This window comes from Vidua chalybeata, chromosome 1, assembly GCF_026979565.1.
Source record: "Vidua chalybeata isolate OUT-0048 chromosome 1, bVidCha1 merged haplotype, whole genome shotgun sequence".
NCBI lineage: Eukaryota > Metazoa > Chordata > Aves > Passeriformes > Viduidae > Vidua > Vidua chalybeata.
In genome coordinates, this window is record NC_071530.1 from 72,017,465 (window position 1) to 72,039,059 (window position 21,595).

General features: G+C 36.7%; 1 protein-coding gene across 1 annotated transcript in view; it reads left to right on the forward strand.

The window, feature by feature from the left end:
* DROSHA (drosha ribonuclease III) overlaps positions 1-21,595 on the forward strand; it is a 73,919-nt gene that overhangs the window by 14,537 nt on the left and 37,787 nt on the right. Inside the window, exons 8-15 of the mRNA XM_053951623.1 lie at positions 1,432-1,518; positions 1,626-1,712; positions 4,626-4,697; positions 6,240-6,321; positions 7,515-7,589; positions 10,851-11,020; positions 15,593-15,717; positions 19,076-19,175. Coding sequence (XP_053807598.1) covers positions 1,432-1,518; positions 1,626-1,712; positions 4,626-4,697; positions 6,240-6,321; positions 7,515-7,589; positions 10,851-11,020; positions 15,593-15,717; positions 19,076-19,175 — 798 coding nt within the window. The remainder of the gene's footprint in view (positions 1-1,431; positions 1,519-1,625; positions 1,713-4,625; positions 4,698-6,239; positions 6,322-7,514; positions 7,590-10,850; positions 11,021-15,592; positions 15,718-19,075; positions 19,176-21,595) is intronic.

A 21,595-nucleotide genomic window follows, 5' to 3' on the forward strand; every position in this document is an offset into this window, starting at 1 on the left:
GAACTTATGATCAAAGATCTGCTATCTTGAATGTGTTGTGAAGCAATCACTTAGTGAAGTGATTGCTTTAAAAGAAAAGTAAATAGTAATTCTGCTGCTGAAAGAAGCAGAAGGCTTGTCAGGAGGCATTCTTGCCTTAGCATGTAGGCTTTACCAGTTATCTTCGTACTTTTTCTTGAAAAGTTTTATTTTTCAGTTGGCCTTATTACATATATATACTGAAACAATTATTTATTTCTGTGAAGTTAAGGAGTGACGAACATTTCTGTGACTTATTTGAGTTCAGAAAATTTGCTTTGGTCTGAAGCTTACTATAAATTTCTCCGGTTCAGGATCTGTTCCTCCCCATGTTGCATCTAGGGTTCTTCTTGCAGAAAGGAAGAAAATTTAGGAGGAGAAAACTACTATATATAAAACTTGCTGCATGAAGGCAGCTGCTCCCTGGAACAGTGCCATCTGGGAATCCTAGGTTTCACAAAACGTCCTTGGATATAATACTTTTCACAGTGTCCTGTAGGTGAAACTGTCTAGTTTTGAGCTAGCTTGTTTGCAGCTGCCTTGTTGCAGCTGTGAAAAGCTTATTTTGGGGTGGAAGAGCCAATGAAATCACCTTCCTTAGTGCCAGAGCAGCGTAGTGGTGTAGCTCTTGCCATTGCCACAGGCCAGCTTTTGTTCTGCAGTTCAGAGTAGTACCCTGCTCACTGCAGTGGTTTTATTCTTTTTCCCAGTGTATTCCAAACAAGCTGGTGGCAGCCTCCGAACTGCAGCAAGTTGTATGTAGGGCATATGAAAAACTGGTTTTGTCTGACTGTTGAAAGGTTTAGGTCTTTACACAGGACTGCTTCATACAAGCTGGAAGGACACATGAAATTGCAGGTGTCTGGCTGCCTTTGGATCTCAAACTCAAGCATTACAACCTGGGAGATAGAATGGTGTTACCAGAGCCACCTCTGCAGTGATAGACTAATCCCTTCTCTTCAGGCCTCAGATTTTCCCCAAGCAAATGAGCTGATACTTGTCTGTCCTGATGATGTACCTTAAGATCTTCTCATGTGATGTCCAGTCTCCTCTTTGTAAGCTTTTAAAAAGTGTTCCCTGAAACAGATTTATATAGGAGAGGAAATCAGTCTGGAATGTAAACAGCTAACTGTTGTGTGTAAGAGAGATGGAGAGTTAAATGCAAAATGAAAAGAAAAAAAAAAAAAAAAACAACACCTTTTTTTGTATTGAATAGCTTTAAAAATATTTCTTAAAGTGAAAATGGAGATAAGGCCACACTTTCCTCCTTCCCAGAATGCTTAATTATGACTACCTGCTTTTATTTAATTTTTCCTAATGCATATTTCATGGCTATTAGAAATGCTTTATTCTCTCTTTTAATCTAAATTTGCCTTGACTCTACACATAATTCTGCTTATCTCTTTCTTTAAGCCCATTAAACCATGTCGTCCCATGACCAACAATGCTGGAAGACTATACCACTACCGAATTACTGTGTCACCTCCCACAAATTTCTTAGTAAGTACTTTATAAATAATTGGAAGTAGGACACTGATTTTGTTTTTGGTGACAGAAGTCATACTGCTTCTTGCTTACTCCCTGGTGGTTTTGTTTGCTTTTTTAAGACAGACAGACCTACTGTTATTGAGTATGATGACCATGAATATATCTTTGAAGGGTTCTCCATGTTTGCACATGCCCCACTTACAAACGTAAGTATGGTCATTGCTACATACTTTAGATTTCATACAGGGGATTTCTTTAGAAGGTGTTCATTCTGCCCTGAAGCAAAACATCTCTAAAACAACAATACATGTATGCTACAAACATCTTACCAGCACTGGGCACAGGGGAAAGATATTTGTGGTAATGAATCTTGGGTTTTGTCTTGACTGATTGTGGTAGGCAGCATCTTTGAACTGTGACTGAAGCTGTGATGTGCATCGAAGTAACATTTTTATGTGTTTCACAGTTTTGAAGTGAATTAAACCATGGAACAACTTTTTGAGACTGCTAATTTGATTTAAATTGGCTAAGTGGGTTTATTAACTTGGCAAAATTTTAAAAAATAGCAATACCAACCAAAAAAAGTTTTCCTTTTAAATGACAAATGAAATTTTTCAGAGATCCACTCTAAAGGGTTTTCTCTCTTCTTAAAACTTACCTCAATGTATCCAATACTTTGTAACAGCTCTTCAGCTTCTTCAGGATCTAGCAAGTTACAATTTTTCATAAAAGCTGTAGATATGTGCAGGTGTTTAATTTTATGTTTTGAAAGCAAATGTAACAAGAAAAGGACATGATTGGTACCTGACTGCCTCACTTTTCCAATATAAGCTGAGTTAGCCAAGCATAAAATGGAAAATATGCAGATTATTAATTTCTGTACACTTGCAGATTTTTTTTTTTATTATGTTGGTTATTTCTAGGTTTTCTCAAAAAATTCAGTGTGTATTAATTTCTATGGTTTTTATACCTACTACTAGCTACATCACCGGTGCCACAAGTCAGTGTAAGAATGGTTACAAACACAGGACTTGAATGTAAGGATACTGGAACTGAGAAGCACTGAGAAGAAATTACTTTGGCCCTGACAGTTTGCTTACATAATGGATATGATGACACTTCACTTCTGTTGGTCAGGGGAAGGGAGTCTTGTTGAGAAGTCAGTGAGGGAGTGGAGTTCAGCCTCTGGCATGGCAATGGGAAGCTCAGCTGCCCAGTAGCATTAACTCAGCCTTGGGGTTCAAGGCAAATTTATCTCAAGGCTTTACGTTTTCACTTTGCAAATGAGCAAAAAGGAGCAGTTTTGTTTTATTCACATTAAATAATAAAGAGACGCCCTTATCTTTACAATTTTTGTGTCTACTGTATGACAGGAAGGCAGAGTGTTATGGAAATTTTCAATATACAGACAACAAGGAAAACTCTTCTTTGATATGAGTAGTTGGCAAAACTGCTAAGCTTACTGTAAAATGCATGTTTACATGCACTTCCAGATAGGGGGAGTGATCAGCTACAAATGATTCTTTTTGACAGAGTTGAATACAAAGCCACCATGTGGTGCCAGTTCCTGTTAATAACAGATATAAAGCCCTTTGGAAGGAATCTCTTGATGTCATGAGATGGTTTTGGCATACAACATAAAACCTGCTCTTAGAGGGACACTTCGGAACATACTTGGTAAAATGGAGGTAGCAAAAGGTAGTAAAAATAAAGATCTGAACACTGACATCTTTTCATTAATCAAATTTCTGTAGTATGAAGTCTTAAGTTTGCACAGTTAGGGTTATTATTGATTTACTACTGTTATTACTGAGTAATAACTGGGCAGCTCAAGTATTAAGGAAAACGGTTAGTAGAGTTACAGAAAAAATTGTTTTCATATTATAAATACCAAACCAATTTTACAGTACCAAGCATGTGCTCCTTTAATGTGTATTTGCTTGTGTACATGGAACTCCGGTTCAAGGAGATCTTAGTTGTGGTCACTTCTCTAAAGCATTCAACTTCTAGTTTAAATTACGTGTTAGGAAGTAAGTAAACAATTCCTGTGCTTTTTTTAAAAGCCTCACTGATTTAAGTGTGACAGGTTTTCATCTGCTCAGATTCTGAATGGTATATTTAGCTTCCAAGGTTTTGGGAGGGTTTTGTATTCCCATTTAATACTGTATCAAATTGTAAGAAATGCAGTTTTGTTTGGTGCCGCTTTGTAATTTATCATGCAGATATCAATAGATTTTTGTAGTCAAAATAGTCAAATGTTTGACAGTGGGCTGTAAGAAGATGCAATCAGAATACTGCACTTAAGCTATGTACATTGATTTCATTGCAACCCCAGCACTGTTCAGATATTTATTTGTGTGCTTATAAATGTAAAATAACCTTGGGTTGCTTCACTTTCACAGATCATGGAATTGTTCTAACATACTTTCATACCTTTGAGGCCAGTGAGTAGTAAAATTTGGTAAGAGCTGTAGATGTGTAAGGGAAAATTAGGCATTTTTGTAGTCTTTTAGGAATTTAGATTTTTTTCTCAGAAAATCCCATTAAAAAATGAAATACCTTCTGCAAATTATAGATTGTAAAAAGGTGAAAAAAGGAATTAAATGTTTGTCTTGCTAGCTAATCAGATGAAATTGAGAATATTTATGGCATGAAATTAGTACAAAACTGCAATTTATCCCTAAGCTATAAAATTTGACTTAAAGCTGCATTTTAAGACAGTACAGCTGACATAATTGGCAGTGTGCTGAAAACACCATGCTTTCAGATCACTCTGTCAATCTGATATGCTGTGTCATAAACAAATTCACTTGCAGATATCCAAGTGAGAGAAGATAGAGGTTTATTGAGGTTTACAGGTGTGTTTTTTCTCCTAAAGAAAATTTTATCTCCAGTAGATGGCATTATTTAACCTTCCTTCACCATCCCTCCTGTCAGCACTGTGTTTTATTAGTGAGGTGAAGGCTGGAGCTGGTACTCCCTTTACACGTGCTTGTGTTCTTGTCTTTGCATGATCCCAGCTGTTTTAGTTAGGGCCCTTTTCAGCATACAAAATTGCATTAACTATACATTTGATGCTGTATAGTTTTTAATGCTGAAAAATTTCTCTTTTCTTCCAGATTCCTCTATGCAAAGTAATCAGGTTTAACATTGACTATACAATTCATTTCATTGAGGAGATGATGCCTGAGGTAAGATGGAAAATTAGTCTAAAAGTCAGAGTGGGTTATGAGTTGTTGGTATGTTTAATGGATTAAACTCTTTAGTGTGTCACCTTGTGAGGTCTTAAGAGACTGGCTTTGTTCTGAACAAGTGGCTGAAATAGAACTTGAACTTACAGGTACTGGCATAAATCCATCTACCTAGGCTATCATATATTAAAATCAAACAATAAGAAGTGCTTATATCATAGGTTCCTTTCATTTTAAGTTATATGCAATATCTGTAAATTGAAGTAAGCGTTACCCTTCTCTTACATCTGACAAAAATAAGGCATGTGGAAGTACTCCTTTACCAGGACCGCATAAGTCAATGGCAGAGCTGAAACTTAATCAGAAGTTTGAAGCTCTGAAGATTGCTTATCAGTATTTAATGTAAGCTGTTGCCGAAACAAATTTCCTGTGGATGCAAACAAAGCACATTGAGTTCATAATCTGTTTGTGGTGGGGTTTTTTATTAGTAATTAATGCCTGGTGGAGCGAGTTTGCGAAGTAAATTGCTGCAGTGGAACAGTGTGTATAGGTACAGAAGCACCCCTGCATATTAACTACAAAGATTGGATCAGTATTTCATTTAGTCATATATATTTACATTTTTCTTTCTAGTTATCTCCTTTTTTGTTGCTCAGCAGCATCTACATTTATGCAACAGCCCTGAAAATGCCTCAGAAAGAATAATGTGATCGAAACAATTAATTTCTTGTTAGTGAATGTACTATATTGTCCGTACATCTTGAACTGAAAGAACAAATGGCCACCAAGCAAAATAGGGAAGTCAGCATTTGGGAGGGCTTCTGGATAAATGGCAACAGCTTTATTTGTAGACCATCTTTTCTAATGATTTTTGAAAGAGATCTTGGTGTTGAGTTTGGAGTTTATGGCTCATATCATACATGGACAGTTTATATTAATCTGGCCTGAGTTTGTTCAGGAAAGTTTATATGTTTGTTCACTGAAGGACCCACTTCCTCACTTGATGAAAAGAATGTGTTTGCTTTGTTTTTTTCCATTTCATCTTTTTTCTTTTTCTTTTGTTGGCTATTTAGGTAATAATCCTCAATTTGTGTTGTACTCATATTTGCTATTGAAGTGATCGTGATACCACAGATCGTGATTTATAAACATTTATTATGAGCATGTGAGGAAAAGTGAGCTATGAAAAAGATATTTCTCAGAAATGCGTCATCTGCTTAGCTTGCTCAGGTAGAAGGGGTTTTAGTGCTTGGCAGATTATTGCAGGTTTATAATTTTTGCCTAAACTGTTGATTTGGACATGGAGTGAAGAGGGTTCAATACCATTCTTTCTTGACAATTCTTTCTGAAGAGACCACTATGCTATGTTAGAGTAGATGATCACAAATACATCAATACTGTTTCCAGAAACCAGTATCTAGTGGTTGGCAGATATGAAGACACAGTTTTTTAAGTTGTGTGTTATTTAACTATATATGAATGGCATTATTTGTATTGCAGTATTATATATTTATAATTTTTGTCTATTTTTTGTTTCCCCAGAATTTTTGTGTGAGAGGCCTTGAACTGTTCTCTTCATATCTATTCAAAGATATTTTGGAGTTGTATGACTGGAATCTTAAAGGTAGTGTTCTCTTTGAGACGGTCCTCAAAATAGCAATGTAACTGCTGTTTTCCATGAGAGGGACAAACTTCATGTATTCATCAGTAAGATGAAATTAGAGTTCAATAGTGTGTGCTCTAGCAATTAAAATGCACAAACTTGGCACTGTATTCTCACAAATAAACTGAATTTCTGCCTTAATCCAGAACTTTTATATTAAATCAAACAATAAATATTACTGTGTGTTTAATATCACAGAGAATCATGTGCATGGCATTTTGAAAGTCAATGTGTCAGGTAGAGTATTCTCTTGTTTTACAAGCTAACAACAAGTTGCTCATGCAGTATTTCTCTGCAGTCAACTCAGAAAGCAGTGTCATAGAGACAGTTGTGGAGACTTAATGTTATCATTATAGCTGAATGTTTTTGTCTTTTGACAAGATGAAAATGCTTGTTTCTGTGAAGACTGCAACAAAGGAGAATGCTTCCCATAGTCTAGAAGAGAAATGAGAGTATCAGAGGAATTGCACTTCAGTATCTGTAGGGTGTCTTGACTTTATGGAGTTGTACTCTGTGCTTAATGCAGTTAAACAGAGGAGCACACAGGTTTAATACATTTTGTGTACCCTTTGGTTTGATACTAAATATATTCTAATATCAGTGGTGTCTCTCCTGTCACTGCTTCTGATTGTTCTTTCTTTTTTTAACACCAGGTACTTACTGGTTTAGTTTTTATTTTCTTGCAAAGCTTTATATGATGAATAGGAAAAAAAAAAAAAAAAACACAAAACAGTACTACAGTACTGTGGAAATTTCCATGTTCTCTTTGTTATGCTGAACAAAACCATCCCACTAACTGGGAGGAGATAAACTTGTGCTTGTATTTGTAAGGCTTAAGTGTAATAATTAATTGATTATATAAACTAATCTTTTTCTATTACTGTTTCATTTAAAAGTATGGGGGTTTTGTTAGGTTCTTAATATTTTTAAATTATTTTAGATTTCTTTTAAATTGTCTGTGTGAAAGCTTTCACTACAAGTTGTTTCTCTGTTCTTTTTTTGGTTTTTTGTTGGTCTTGTTCTTTTTGAATTGAAACTTAAGCCCTATGAAATGTAATCACATTCATTGATTTTATCTGCAGCAAAGTTGCCTCTCTTCTCCTTTTGAAAATATGTTGCTGTTCATAAATTTTCTGTATTTTTTTGTATTTAAGGTCCTTCACTTGAAAATGATTCTATTTCCTGTCCCAGATACCACTTCATGCCGCGGTTTGTGAGATTTCTTCCAGGTAATATTTGTATTATATAGCTTTATACAAATCAGATCTAAAAATCTTAAAAAAAAAAAAAAACAAACAGAAAACAACCCTATCCCCCAGAATAAAAACCTCTACAAAAAAATCTTTACTGCAAGTCAAATAGCTCAGTCAGTGCAGAGATCAGGTGCTTCTGTCTGAAGTCTTTAGTGCTTGCTGGCAGTGTGGATGGTTTACTCAGAACTGGAATTCAGATGGGCAGGCGAGGTCTTGCTTCTAGCTTTTGTGTCTGTAGTCATTTTAGGCAATGCTGGATCCTCCTTGGTGTGCTCTCTGATGGAGGTGTGGCATTTGAGGAGTGCTGTTATCTAATCTCGCACATTTCATGTGCTCCCTGCTCTTCAGGGTACCATGTGGTTAGATCACAATTGCTGATGTGCAAGGGTCAGCAGCACTGGCACCCCTGAGCACATGTTTTTCTGATAATTTCTTTATCCTAATGCAAGCTTAGACCTTGTAGCAAATATTGAAAGATAAAAGCCATCATTCCAATGCAGTTCAACCCTGACCTGCTAGCCAAGGACAAGATTCCATGTGGAGCATTGCGCTCATTTTGAGCGAACAGCTTACGTAGGCATTTAACGCATCCTAAGACACCAGGACAGACTTTCAGTTGATGTAAATGTCATGGCTCCATTGAAAATGTGTCCTGCTGAGATCCTGCCAGTGATTGCTCCAGGAGGGTTGTGTGGACAGAAGGATGTATTTGAGCTGTGGGATTTAGGGTGCAGATGAAACATGGAACAACCTTCATCAAGAGGGCTGTGACCTGGGGGTGCTTTCTGGTCTGGGCTTGGAAATTTTATTGGGATATTAATTATAGCTGGTGCAAAATGAGTTTTGGCTTGTTACTGTGGAGAGTACTGATGCTGAGATGACTGTATTTCTAATTGTTGTTCCTTCCTGGATACACAGTACTCAATCAGAAGCAGAGCTCTGAGGCTTGCTAGCAAACATTGATTTGGTTTTGCTGAAGCAATTTGCAAATTAAGCCATCAAGCTACATGTGGCTGATTAACTTGACCTCATCACAAAATGAGAACAAGTTTGTCCTGCCTAGTTTGTCTCGCTTGAGGGTACTTTCCTGTTCAGGGTTTTCATATTCTGATTTATTTTTTTTAAATTTTAGATTAGAAGTCAGCTCTTTCTGTGCTATTGGGTTGTTTACTGATAGGGAGAGATAAGTCTGTATAATATATATTCCTGTGTGCTGCTGTTTCTTTAAGGTCCCCAGCCTTCTAACTCTTTTTTAAAAATGTCTTTTTCCTGATATTTCTGCATATGTAGTTGCCTTTTAGCATCTTTTTGACCGTTTTTTTTTAAATCAAACTTTCATTTTTTATTGATTATTTCTTGAAGTATCCTTGAAGATTTTTAATTTTCAGAGAGTGGAAATCTATTTCCTTCAGGTATGTTTGCAGAACACTTCTTAAGTCTAATCAAAGATGTTGGTGCATCAGATCTTCACACATCTGTCAGCTCTCTCTTTAAAGATAGGAATGAATTGCTGATTTCCCATCCCTTCTACTTTTTCTTTCTTTATTTCCTAACATTGTCTAAAAGTAATGAGGTTTGGGATGTCAGGTTTTCTATGTGGATTTACTTAGAGACAGGCCTTGGAGTAGCTCTGACCTAGTCCTACCCGGTTTACTGAGAGCATGCAGAACTGTATTTTATTCATTTTCATAGGTTTTTATGATGATAAATATATTCAGAGAGTAAAAGCCTAGAAAAAGCACATTTGAGGTCCCAAGTACTGCATATTCTAATTTAGAAAGGCTTAGCACTTAGCACAGCCATCTATAGCAACCTGTACATACCCTTCCGTGAGTAAGGATACACTTATATTTTAGTGTTTTGTGGGTGGGGGCTACCTCTTGCATAAGAGTATAATCCAGTTGTTGACAGGAAGACTTTGCACACTTAAAAATCTGTCCCTGTAGCTATTTAGAAATACTTCCTATTTCCAGTGAGGTTTGGGGTGTATTTTCCCCACTTAAGATTCCCTCTTGGAGTTTGAGTGAGTTAGCTGTTCTGAGAGGCCAAGTTACACCATTGCCTGTCATAATTTCTGTGCAGCAGTGCTGTAATTCCAGCAGAAGTAAGAGAAGGGCTTGGTTCCTCACATAACTTGTAGAGGACATAATTTTACACAGTGGTGCTGTTGTGCAGCAGCTCTGCAAGTCTTTTCCATCGTGCCTGGGATCACACTCCTTGTGCTGTGGTGTCATCCCCATATTACTCTAAGGTTTTACTTCTGGTCTGTCACCATTTCACTTTTGTGGATGTGGTGATAGAGAGAACATACTCAGGAGATTGTTCCTGCTCCCTGAGGGAGAGAAATCAGTGTTTGTGTTCTGTGGAGCTGAAACTTGAAGATGCCTCCATATTTGCAAATTAGCACTATTGTTAAAGGAGGGAATTAGAGAGATTTATGTCAAAATTAAAGCATTGTGGGAACATGCAGTGACTTTTTACTGACATGAGCAGACTTACTGGATTTGAATAGTCAGTGATCTGAGTGATCACTGAGTGGAGATCTGTCAGGACCATCACTTACTTTCCCTGTTTGCATATTCACATCTGCACCTGGCTGCCTGAATCCAGTCAGATTATAGTGTTTTCTTTTGTTACAAGCAGCCTTTGCTGTGAATTTTTCCTGGGGTCTCAGAAGTGTTTAGTAATTTTCACATGCCCTTGATTCATTTAGTGCCAGAAGACAGCATGAGGCTCTTTAGTCTTCATTACTGCAGTTATGGCATGCAAGCATTACAGATGAGTTTTAAGTGCAGGGATAGCTTACTACATTCATTCAGAAGTAGCCTGTAAAATTTTGAATGTACTTAAAAAAAGCTGCATAACACCTAAAGGCTTTTTAACTGCTGTTGTGAAAATAATGATAAAATTGTGAAAAGGAACATTTAACTAGACAACATAACTGATTGTTTTGCTTACTAATTTTAAAGTTTATTCAGGCAAATTAGAAACTTCAAGCTTACAGTACGATGGAACTGTTACTCTTGCCACCATTACTATTACTGCTTTAGTTAGCAAAGTGTTTATGCCTGAGCAGTATTCATCAGTAAAACATTTGCCTTCATATTTGTCAAATAATATAAGCATTTTGCATTTTATTTTGCTCATACAAATGCTTTGTGTTCTGCATATTTTCTCTTATGCTCATGCTTTAGGAATGAATCTCTGAAATATGATTTTTTTATTTATGGTTTTAAGATGGAGGAAAAGAAGTACTCTCAATGCATCAGATTCTTCTCTACTTGTTACGATGCAGTAAAGCTCTGGTGCCTGAAGAGGAGATTGCCAACATGCTTCAGTGGGAAGAACTGGAATGGCAGAAATATGCAGAAGAATGCAAAGGGATGATTGTTACCAGCCCTGGCATGGTAGAACAAATAAATATTTTTTTTGTTTTTTGAACAATCCAGTGACACATACATGTCTTCTTTCAGAGAGTTTGTTACAGGCTAAATTAGAACAGGAAAAGGTGACCAGTGGAAGTTGCAGATTACAATAGGAACAGTTTATTGACTGGTTCCAACCCTGAATTGTACCTTCTGCTGCTGTACTAAAGGGTGTATTTTCAGATAGACTCTGTTTCAATGTGCATGTTAAAAGGAAGAGCTATATTTTATGTATGTAAAACTTTCCTATTTTCTTGGACAGTCTTTATGTGCATGATCTCATTCTCTTTTCCCAGACATGGCACCAGAGAAATAACAACTATTTGCTATTTACTTTCCTCTTCCTCATTTGACCCCCTGTTGACAGCTGTATTTAATGTGTGCTGTCCTAACACTGGCTTGAATATGGAAAAGCTGTTTTCTGCCTATATAGTTTTTTCCACATTGTTTCTGTTTTGCTCTTACTCACACTCAGGAATTTTGTGTACATTAATTAATGCATGTAATAATTTTCAGTGCCTAGTTTGAAACCCCTGTGGCCTTATTATTTTTGGAACAATTGGTATTTTAAAGCACGTGTTCTCTGAACACAGCTCCTTTCAACTCCGGTGTGTATGTGAATAAGGCCATTATTCTGACTTTCCTTTTTAAGAAATGTGGGTCACAAGAATAGATGAATGCCCACTAAAAACTGCAGGAATGTATTTCTATAGTTTGGTCAGTATCACAAAGGGATATCTTAGAGGCATATTTTGGACCTAATATTTGAGACTGACATGCAGCTTTCTCAGTAGTAATACCTTCCTTTTTCTGACTTCATTTTCCTCTTTTGCTTATAGCTCGAATTCTTAGTTTCTGAAGAAAAAATGTAACTTGGTACCATACCTAAGAAGGGATCTAGTTTTCCAATGGAAAAACCTGTCCCAAACTGCAGCCAGGGTGACACGCTAAATACATTTTATCAGTTCATATTTTTAAGTATGGCAGCATAACATTAGTAAACTACTTAATAAGCTAATAATAACTTGGGTCAGATAATTTTCCCCTTGATTTCATTCTGAGTGAAGTAAAGCTTTTGAAACAACAAGAAAATTAGGCTGTTTCTGGAAACCTGAAATACGAAAATACACGTGAACTCTCACTGTGGAAAATTCTACCTCAGCTGCTTTAAATGATTGCTAAACCAGAATCCTGTAATAGAAATTGTTAGAAAACCTGAACAGCCTTAACTTGCCTGTGGTTTCTGTGATACGAGGTATATGCCTGTCCACAAGTTGTCAGCATCTGAATGCTGTGCACTGATGTAACTTCGGTTATTTTGCTGAAGATATGCTGATTTCAGCTAGCTGAAAGTGTGCTTTTTTGTTTAGCATGGAGGAATGCATATGTGTTCCTTCCTTCTGTCACGGAACTCTAAATGTCTGTATGTACAAAGCAGTGTGATTTGTGAGCCTTAGCATTAATTCTGAGATCTTGTGTGATTTTTTACTGGCAAACTTTGCATTGTACAAGGCAGCGTTTTTAGAGACGTGTGGACATCAAAATATGTAAGCATAAAAGAAATCTGTAGCGCTTTGAAATGTCATGTTATAATGGCATCATTCGAACGTGTTTTTTCTCTTGAGATTGCAATGACATTCTTCTTAGTTTGTGAATTTTCCCTGTACATTGCAGCATACTGGACTGATTATGAATGTAAGTGCAAAACAGAGTATGAAACTATTACCTATGCATTTTATGACATTAGAAGATAAAACAGTTCTGTTGGAGAGACAATATGAAACTGCTTTCGAAAATGACAGCTCTTCAATTCAGTTATATCCACTTGAGACAACAAAGTAAAAACACTGAATTTTGTTTTGTTGCACAGCATCTCTTCAGAAACAATAATTCCTCTTGTGATCAAATCTGGGTTTTGTGTGTTGTGTTTTATTTTTTTTCAGTGTGAGGTATTTATATCTGCAATATGGAGAAGGGAAAAAACTTATAATAGGATCTAAATCCCACTTAAACAACTAACAGTATTTCAGCATTATTTAAAATCATTTTGCTTATTCGTGGTGTTTCAAAGTTCAATGAAACTTTGTATTGGAATAAATTTAGAAGTTCACAAATTTTAGTCATCTTTCATACTTCACTCTTCCTAAAATATTGATGGTTTTCTCACTACTACATAGATATATGTATATATTAATATATTTCCATACTGCACCTGCATGCTATTTCATGTTGTGTTCTATGTCTGCAGAGCCTTGATTTATGAGATTTGGAGTAGGAAACAAAAATAACAGGCCTCTGTTCTGTTAGAATTTCTTTGATTTTGGCATGACTTTAAAGGCAAGGTTGTGATTATTGGATAGTCTATCAAAGCATTTTTAAAGAGCACAGGGATAAAGCTCTGGAAGAATAGCATCTAGTTTGCTTGCATCCTATCTGCAGGTGTACAGTTTTTATGTGATGTTTCTGTATGTTGCTGTTTGTTCATTTAACCTTCAGAAAGGGCACCGGAGAGGAGGCTGGTGTTCACGATGAAATAAAAAATCATAACCTAGCTACACCCCTCTCATAACTGTCAGTGAGGGAGCAGTTGTGATTAGATCTTGGAGAAGTTCTTTTGTCCTGGTTGCTGTCTGTGAACAGCTGTGTAACTGATTGAAAACTGCAAGGCAGTGTCATGGAAATGCAGTCTGGTTTTGGCTAGTCCTGAGGTCACACATTTAACACAGACCCTGCTATACGCATAGTGAAAGATGTCCTTTTTGCACTGATGAGTATTTAATTGCCTCTGTTAATGTATCTAAATTACATGTGTCTGTAATTTTTTTAAATGTGTCTGTATTTTTTTAATTGTATTGATTATCATTGGTATATTGAGTTCAATTATTTTTTAATATTCTGTTAATTATAGTTTGCTGGCCTGGTTCTCAGAGGAGTGGTGTATCAAGGCTGCTTTTTTAAGGGGTACAGGGATGGGAGAAGTTCCTCAATTTAATATTATGAGTGGGGAAAACCAACAAACAACTTATGAGAAAACAAATACTTCTCAAGCTGGTTTTGTGCCATCTCCCAAAAAATGAAAACCAACCCGCTAGAAAGTAAACTTAACTTAATCCTTAAAAATCAGGAGTTTTAAGCTCTTGTTTAGGGAACAACATTCTGTCTGGTACAAATCTTGCCCATTATTTTCTTTAGGGCTTTTTTGTTCTAATCCTTTTTTATAAGTGCTGTGGGGATGACCTTTTGTCTCTTTTTGTTGTGTGAAACCATCAGCTTTAACTAACCAATTTTAAAAATTCAACTAATTTAAGTAGGTTAACTATAAACTAACTTTTTTTGCTGAGGAGATACAACTTTATGTTCAGTCATCTTGTCTAAAGGGAAACTGATAAGCATTTTTCCCTTGGAAAATATTTCTGTATCTGAAAGCATTTAAGTAAGTTTTCTTTTTAGAATAGATCGAAACTGTGGCCATATATAGAATTGGCTTTGCTTTTCTGTGCAGAAAATTATTCCTGTGAACAGTTCTACCAAGGTGGTTTGGAGGGTAAAAGCTTTGTTCTTGACAGTTTTTATTGTTTTGTGAGGAGAATGGTGGGAGCTGTTTCTGTAACACTGAAACTCATCTTTGAGTGCATCTTTACGGTGCTAAATGAGAAGTTCTGAGATGCAGGTAACTAGAAGTAATACCCTTTTTCTGAAACCTAATACAAGCAAAATGTATTGGCCTCATCCAGCTGATTGCAAAAGGGGGAGAAAGCAGGCATGTTACAAAGCAGCTTGACAGGTAATGGAGAAGTTGTTTACTTGGAGACAAACAGTGCACCTTCAGCTGAGTTTTTAAATATGCTGGGTAAGTGATCAAAAGCTCTGTGAACAGCATGTCTGCTACAGTGATGTGCAATTACTTACTCTCTGCATTCATGGAGCTGAAGCAAAAGTCGCCTTCTTTTGCACTGTCCTTTTTAACAATGAAAAGAGCTTCTGTTTTGAACTGTTAAAAGGGCAAAAGTCTCCTCATTATACAAGACTGTATTCCTCCTTGTACACATCAGCCTAGGAGCCTTTTCTGAGAGTAGTGTGACAGATTTTTTTTTTAATGCTGTTTAGTCAGTGTGATTGAATAGATCTAATAATGCCTTCATTTGCTTTGGGAAATCATGAACTAAAATTAGAGAGGTAACCTGATCTTAGCAAACTGCTCAGGCATGTGGGTTCTTGGATGCCAGAATGCTAATCCTAATTTTTTTTTTTCTGGTGTGATGCTTGACCAAAGAAAGTTGTTTTAAGTTCTTGGAAATAGTAAAAGTAAATTTCCAGACGTTTAAAATTAAAAGGCGTTTTTGGTTTTTTTTTTCCTTTGAGTGTTAAGTCAATTAACTTTGTTCCAGTTATTGTTGTTGCCAAATATTTATAATAGTATTAATGATCAGTTTAATGTGCATCTTACTAAGTTTAGAATGTTGTTGCTTCGTGTTTCCTGGATAGTGTGGGCTTGAGGCAGTAAATTTTCCATGGAGCTGCTGTCAATTTAGTTGTATTTTTTTTTTCTCCTAGAAGCCCAGCTCAGTTCGTATTGATCAACTAGACCGCGAACAATTCAATCCTGATGTAATTACTTTCCCTATTATTGTGCACTTTGGGATACGACCTGCTCAACTCAGTTATGCTGGAGATCCTCAGTAAGATGCTTTTCCTTCTTTCTTTTGTTCAGGAACTCATTACTGCTGTCATTTGTGCCTTAAATAGGGCTTAGCTATGTGCTTAGTTGAGTCCAGTATAAAGCTTAGCGCTTATGATATCGGACACAAGCTCCTGCAAGTTAGAAAATACGAGGAGTAACTTTTTCTCTGGAATAATTCAGGATCTGCTGAAGTAAACACGGGTGCATGTGTGGTATGAAACTTCTTAACCTGACAACAGCTCTTCTGGGTCCAGCAAAAGGTGGTTCCTCAAGCTCCATGTTACTTCTCTGAGAGGCCAGTGGTGGGTTTTCAGAGAGGAAATAGCATAATGGGAAGGCAGAGAAGGAGAAGTAGTTACCCAAGCTTCCTAATGTCTGTAGCATATAGACTTCTGAGCTGCAGGATGTATTTAGGTCATTTTGTTAAACAGCCCTGAATGGATGTTTTTAAATTTCTCTAATCACTGTTTGAGTCTTCTTATGCAACTGACAGGGAGAAGATTTCACGTAATCACTTCACCAGTACTACTGTGCATCATATCCAAATGTAATGATTTTTATTTCAGAGCTGCTGCTTGATTGTTTAATTAGATGTTCTTCAGGTCTAGTAAGGAATAATAGCCATTTTCTGTTTGATTACTTTATGATGTTTGTTTCTTGCATACTGCTATATCCTACTTAATCATCTCTTTCTGTGCTTTGAAGAATCATGTCTACATTGTGTTTCCTACCTTGGAAGCTCTTGGAAGCTCTTTTCTGTGCTTTTTATATCATTATAGAGTTTAGGAGGAATGTAGAGAAGGAGTGGAGAGGGAATCTGGACTTCAGGCAGACCAAGAAATACTGTTTCACTGTGGATTGATGAAGGGACGCAAAAGTGATGATTGGATTTTGTTCCCAGTTCTTTTCTTATCTCTAACTATTTCAGGGAATTCTTCCGGTGATTTGGACATCTGCTTTCTGCATGATGACAGTATAAAGCCTGTCTCTGGTGCATGTGTGGTTAAGGTTCTCTTTTTCCTCAATGCAATAGTTTAGGAATGATATTCCCCAATTTAGTACTCCCACTAATAAGAGAACCACAAGCCATTCCCTACCCCTTCCACTGAGAGACACAAAAAGTCAGAGATCACAGGTTGAGAGAAAAATTATTTACTGGAAACAGCAATGAGACAAGAAAACAAACAGTAACAGCAATAATACTAAAAACAAAAGTGTATAAAGAGAAGATGATTTATGTGCAAAATGCTCAATATATCTGCAGTTTTGAGGCCCAAACACCCACATGCATGTAGGACAGTTGGATTCTTTTGCAACTGCTTGCTGAGGATTTTAAATCCAACGTGGCAGGAAGTATGAATATTGAGTGCTAATCCAGATAATAAAATGTTTTTTTTGGCTTTGATCATTAGTTTTGTCTTTAAAACCTATCTCTTTATATTTTAGTTTTCTTGTCCATAAAAAGGAAATAATTAGACCCAAAAATATAAGAATTATTTCTACGTTGATGCTGAATTTATTAGTATTTGTAAAGTTCTAGTATTTTCATTGAAAATAGTATAAAGAGACAAAAATTATTCTTCCCACACATTTTTTCTTTAAAATTTACTTGTGGGTTTGTTTTTTGTTTTGGGTTTTAACCTCAGAGCTGCTTAAAATAAATGTACAGAATACATTTATTTTATCAAAGTATCAAAGTGTTTTTTGTGGCCTCTGTGGTGCTGTCATAAATGTCAGGCTTAACTCTGATGTATGTGCACCCAGAAGAGATTTTCCTCTAATGTGTCTTTTCTTTGTGATGTTCTAATACAGATTTTTTTTGTAATGGTAATATGTTTATTAATTCTCAAACTTAATTGTAATAACAAAGCTTTTTTCACCCTTATCAATACTTGTAGAAAAAATGTGTATTGTAGCTCACAGTTTCAGGTTCTTGTTTTCGGGTTGAAACTTCCTCAAAGCATTTGTTGTTTTTGTTGTGGTTGATTTGTTCATTAACTCATTTTTCTTTTTTGGATGGTGATTTGTTGAAAATAGATATGCTATTCTGCAGATTGAAAAAGTGCAGTGAATGGAGCATGAGAAAAATCTATGGATTGACCATTTCAGATGTGTTTGTAGACTGAAAAAATATCAGTATCTCCAGAGGTAGAGAGTATACATTCAAGAATGCTGCAGAGAAATAGCTAGGGAAAAGATGCCAATAAGAAAATATTTGTTTATGTGTCTGTGAATGTGGGATGCTGGGAAGATTATGAAATAGTAAAAGAGCTGCCGCTTCATTGACTGCTAAGCCACTAATGTGAAAACTTCCTAATAAAACCATTGCTCTAAGTTGTTGCTGGGGAGGATCTTGTTTTATAATGTAAATACGAGTAAAAACAAACTTGAGTCAACTTCTTTCCTCTGGCCTCTAATTCCCTGCTTCCTATTCAAAATCTGATTTATGATTGTCCTGAATACAGAGGTTACATTTTGAATGGAGGTAGCATTATTTCCTAAGGACTGAGGATCTCTGTCATGATTCTCTTTGTTGCTCCTCCCATTGTAACTTTTGTACCTGTCGGTCAATTGCAGCTGAATATAATTTTGGGATGTTGTCTTCAAATGGAGTAAGTTCTTACAGATTTGGTGAATGTTTGTGCTAGATCATTGAGGGACTCCCACCAAGGAAAAGGTAATTGGGGTTCATGTGTAATTAGACACTGCCAAAATAAGAAAAGGCTAGATGGTTGGAGAAAACCAGAAAACTTAAGTATGTGCCAATCACAGAAATAACTTGAATTGCTCTTTCCATTCAGCACAAACCCATAGGGAACAAAACTTTCATTCCACTTTTCACAGAGTAACTTCATGTTGCATGTGACTTGTAGAGCTCATCCTCATGTGCTTCACTGAAATGTTTGAGCTGGTGTAAGGACAGACACTTCCCGGGGAAGGCTACCACTCCTTTGCAGTGAGTGATAGGTAAACCATGTGGAGAAGAAGGAGTTTTCACCTGCCTGAATTGAGTTAAGGGGCAGGCACATCTTTTCAGCTTGCAGAGGTGACCCTTTGAAGAGGATGGGTGGGTATCTGGGACAACTGGGGTCTGCCTGGGTCTTTGCTGTTCTTTACCTCACTCTGCACATTAACGCCTCCTCTCTGCTACCTGGCCCACCCTGCTGGAGCAGCTACCCAGGCACTGTCACCTCTCAGAAAATGCTTTGAGGTTATTGTATTTCCGTAGCAAAGAGGTGCTTGTAGACATTATGTATGTTGTGTGCATTATTAGCAGCTGGTGTGTTCCTAATGGCAAACAGGGAGAGTCTTCTGTTCACTGACCAAAATACTTGTTTTCTGGTTTTGTTCTTCAGATACCAAAAGCTGTGGAAGAGTTATGTGAAGCTACGTCACCTACTGGCTAATAGTCCCAAAGTCAAACAGGCTGATAAACAGAAATTATCACAAAGAGAGGTATTCTGGACCTTCTTTTGACTGATAATTGAGCATTGTAATTCAGGATGGAATACAGCCAACAGGACTGCCCTGTTTATGGAAACAATAGAAATCCTTTACAAAACATTTTCTTTCCAGACTCTTAACACAGATCTTGTTTTTATCCATGTTTGTTATTAAATGGAGGTTTTTTCCTTTCTTCAGCTGTCAAACTGCTGCAAGTTTTTTACCCAATTATAGGAATTATTGTTATGGAACCATAACTTCTTTATAGCTGTTGCCATTAATGGTTTCAAGAATTAGCATAGAGAAGGACTTTTTATTTCCTAATGTACTTTTAACTGGCTCGTAATTTTGAACATTTCTCTTCTGAAATAAAAACTGCCACGCTTGTGTGCATAAACCGTAATTTATTAGGTGGTATAGTGACATTGCTTAGGATCTTTGACTTGAAATCATCTGGTTGTTGTATGATAGACAAGATATTTTTCTCATTTTGTTTTTTTTCCCTGCAAAGTGATGAGCGATAAGCATTTCCTAAGTGCAAATGTTCAACCAATTGGGAATTAAAAGCAGAAAAACAAAGACTCCTAAATATAGCCTAAACCAACCTATTTCTGTAAATCCACAGACTGAAGTTTTGAATTTGTCTGGTGCCTGTCTGTCAGGCACTCTTAATTTGACAACATGTGTAAAGAATACACAGAGGAGAAATTAACTTCTCGAGTACAGGATGGTATTTAATTAAGTGGTATTGTATTTTTATTTATTCATTAGAAACACTAATTATTCATAAAATCATAGACTACCCTGAGTTGGGAAGGACGCTTGAGAATCATGGAGTGTGATTCCTGAGACTTCCCCAGTTTATTGGGGAAGTCTCAGAAACTGAGCTTCTGGAATTAGTTTTGGTTGCAGAAAGTGATACATATGACATTGCACCTGATGTTTTTCATTGTTGCAAAGCATAGTACGCTGTTGTGTGAGCAAGAGTGTTAGTAAACATTTCATTTAATGCTGATATTAAATAAGCCCTTGGCTTCCTTACTTATAAATGGAAAAAAAAACAAAACCCCACAACATTATGACTGAACTATGCCACAGTTGTAAAGGAAAAAAAATATTTGTCCTTACAGAGGTGATTTTGTTTGCTACAGCTACACACTGAGCAAGCAGAAGATCATTGTTTTATGGGCATATTTTCATTAAGGGGTAATGGATAGCTCATTTGTAAAATTGTAGTGGATTGTTTGTAAAATTGTAGTGGATTGTATTTTGCTCCAGAAGTTAAAATGTTCCTTTGTTATTTAGCACTTGCTGTGGAGTGCTGATTTTTGTTTCTAGACTGTATTATCTAGGATAGCAAGTTTTACAAGTAGTTTGCCAAGAGGGAGGCATACAGGGCTGAAGCAGAAACTTTGTGTGAGGATAATCTATGTATTTGCCAGTAGAGGTGTCAGGAACTCAGAAGGAACTGTAGGACTGTACCTGACTGGTACATGGGCTTTTAAAGATTATGAATCATATATTATGGAGTGCTTCTGAGCCAGTCAGACTGAAATACAGCCAGGTCTGGCAAACACTGTAGCACCTTTTTCAGGAAAACTCAATGACACACCTTTGACAATGCACAAGGGGTACAGTGCTGGCAGCATCTCTGTTCCCTCTGCCATCAGTCATCCACCACTGTGAGGCTGTACAGTGATATTATTTGTGACAAGGTCATGCCTGGGGCTTTGTTCCTCTAACCTAACTTTGAGCATTTACAGCAGGTGCATAAATTAGGACCTGAAGGCTCACTTTGAAGTCAGTGGAGGGAGAAATGCATTTTTGAAGCCATTTATCCCCTTCACTGAATATAAAAGGAGCTAGGGCTATCTAGTGTCCTACCGTAGACACCGCTTTATGGAGGTGTCTGAGGTTTGATAAATCTGTGTCTGGACAGATGCACCTGTTGGAACTACTCTGTGAGTCTCTGCAAATCGGAAAACAGAGCCTGTTCTTGCCCAGGTATGCTCACAGGCTTCGAACTGAGAGCTGGGAAGAGACAGCTTTGAGCAAGTGCCCTGTAATGAAAAGGAGAGGGAAAGGCAGGATGAGCTTTGCAGCTTTGAAGAGCTTTGTGTTCTGAAGAAGGCAGAGCACTGAGGGGTTAGTTCATGCTGCGTGGGGAGCTTGCACACCCCAGGGCTTTATAGTATTGGAACCAAGAGATTCTAATCCAGGGCTGATTTATTTTATATCTTTTACTTTCATTTCATTTTTACAGAAAATATTTTCTTTCAATGATATTGTCAAAATCTTTAAATTATTCTGACCCTTTCATGGTTTCTAGAGACAAATTGTTTGCACACCACCAAAATAGCCAGTGGTCAAGATAAAACATATTTTTAATAATTTTTATTGAAATAAAATCGGTGGATTTTAATCAGCATAGT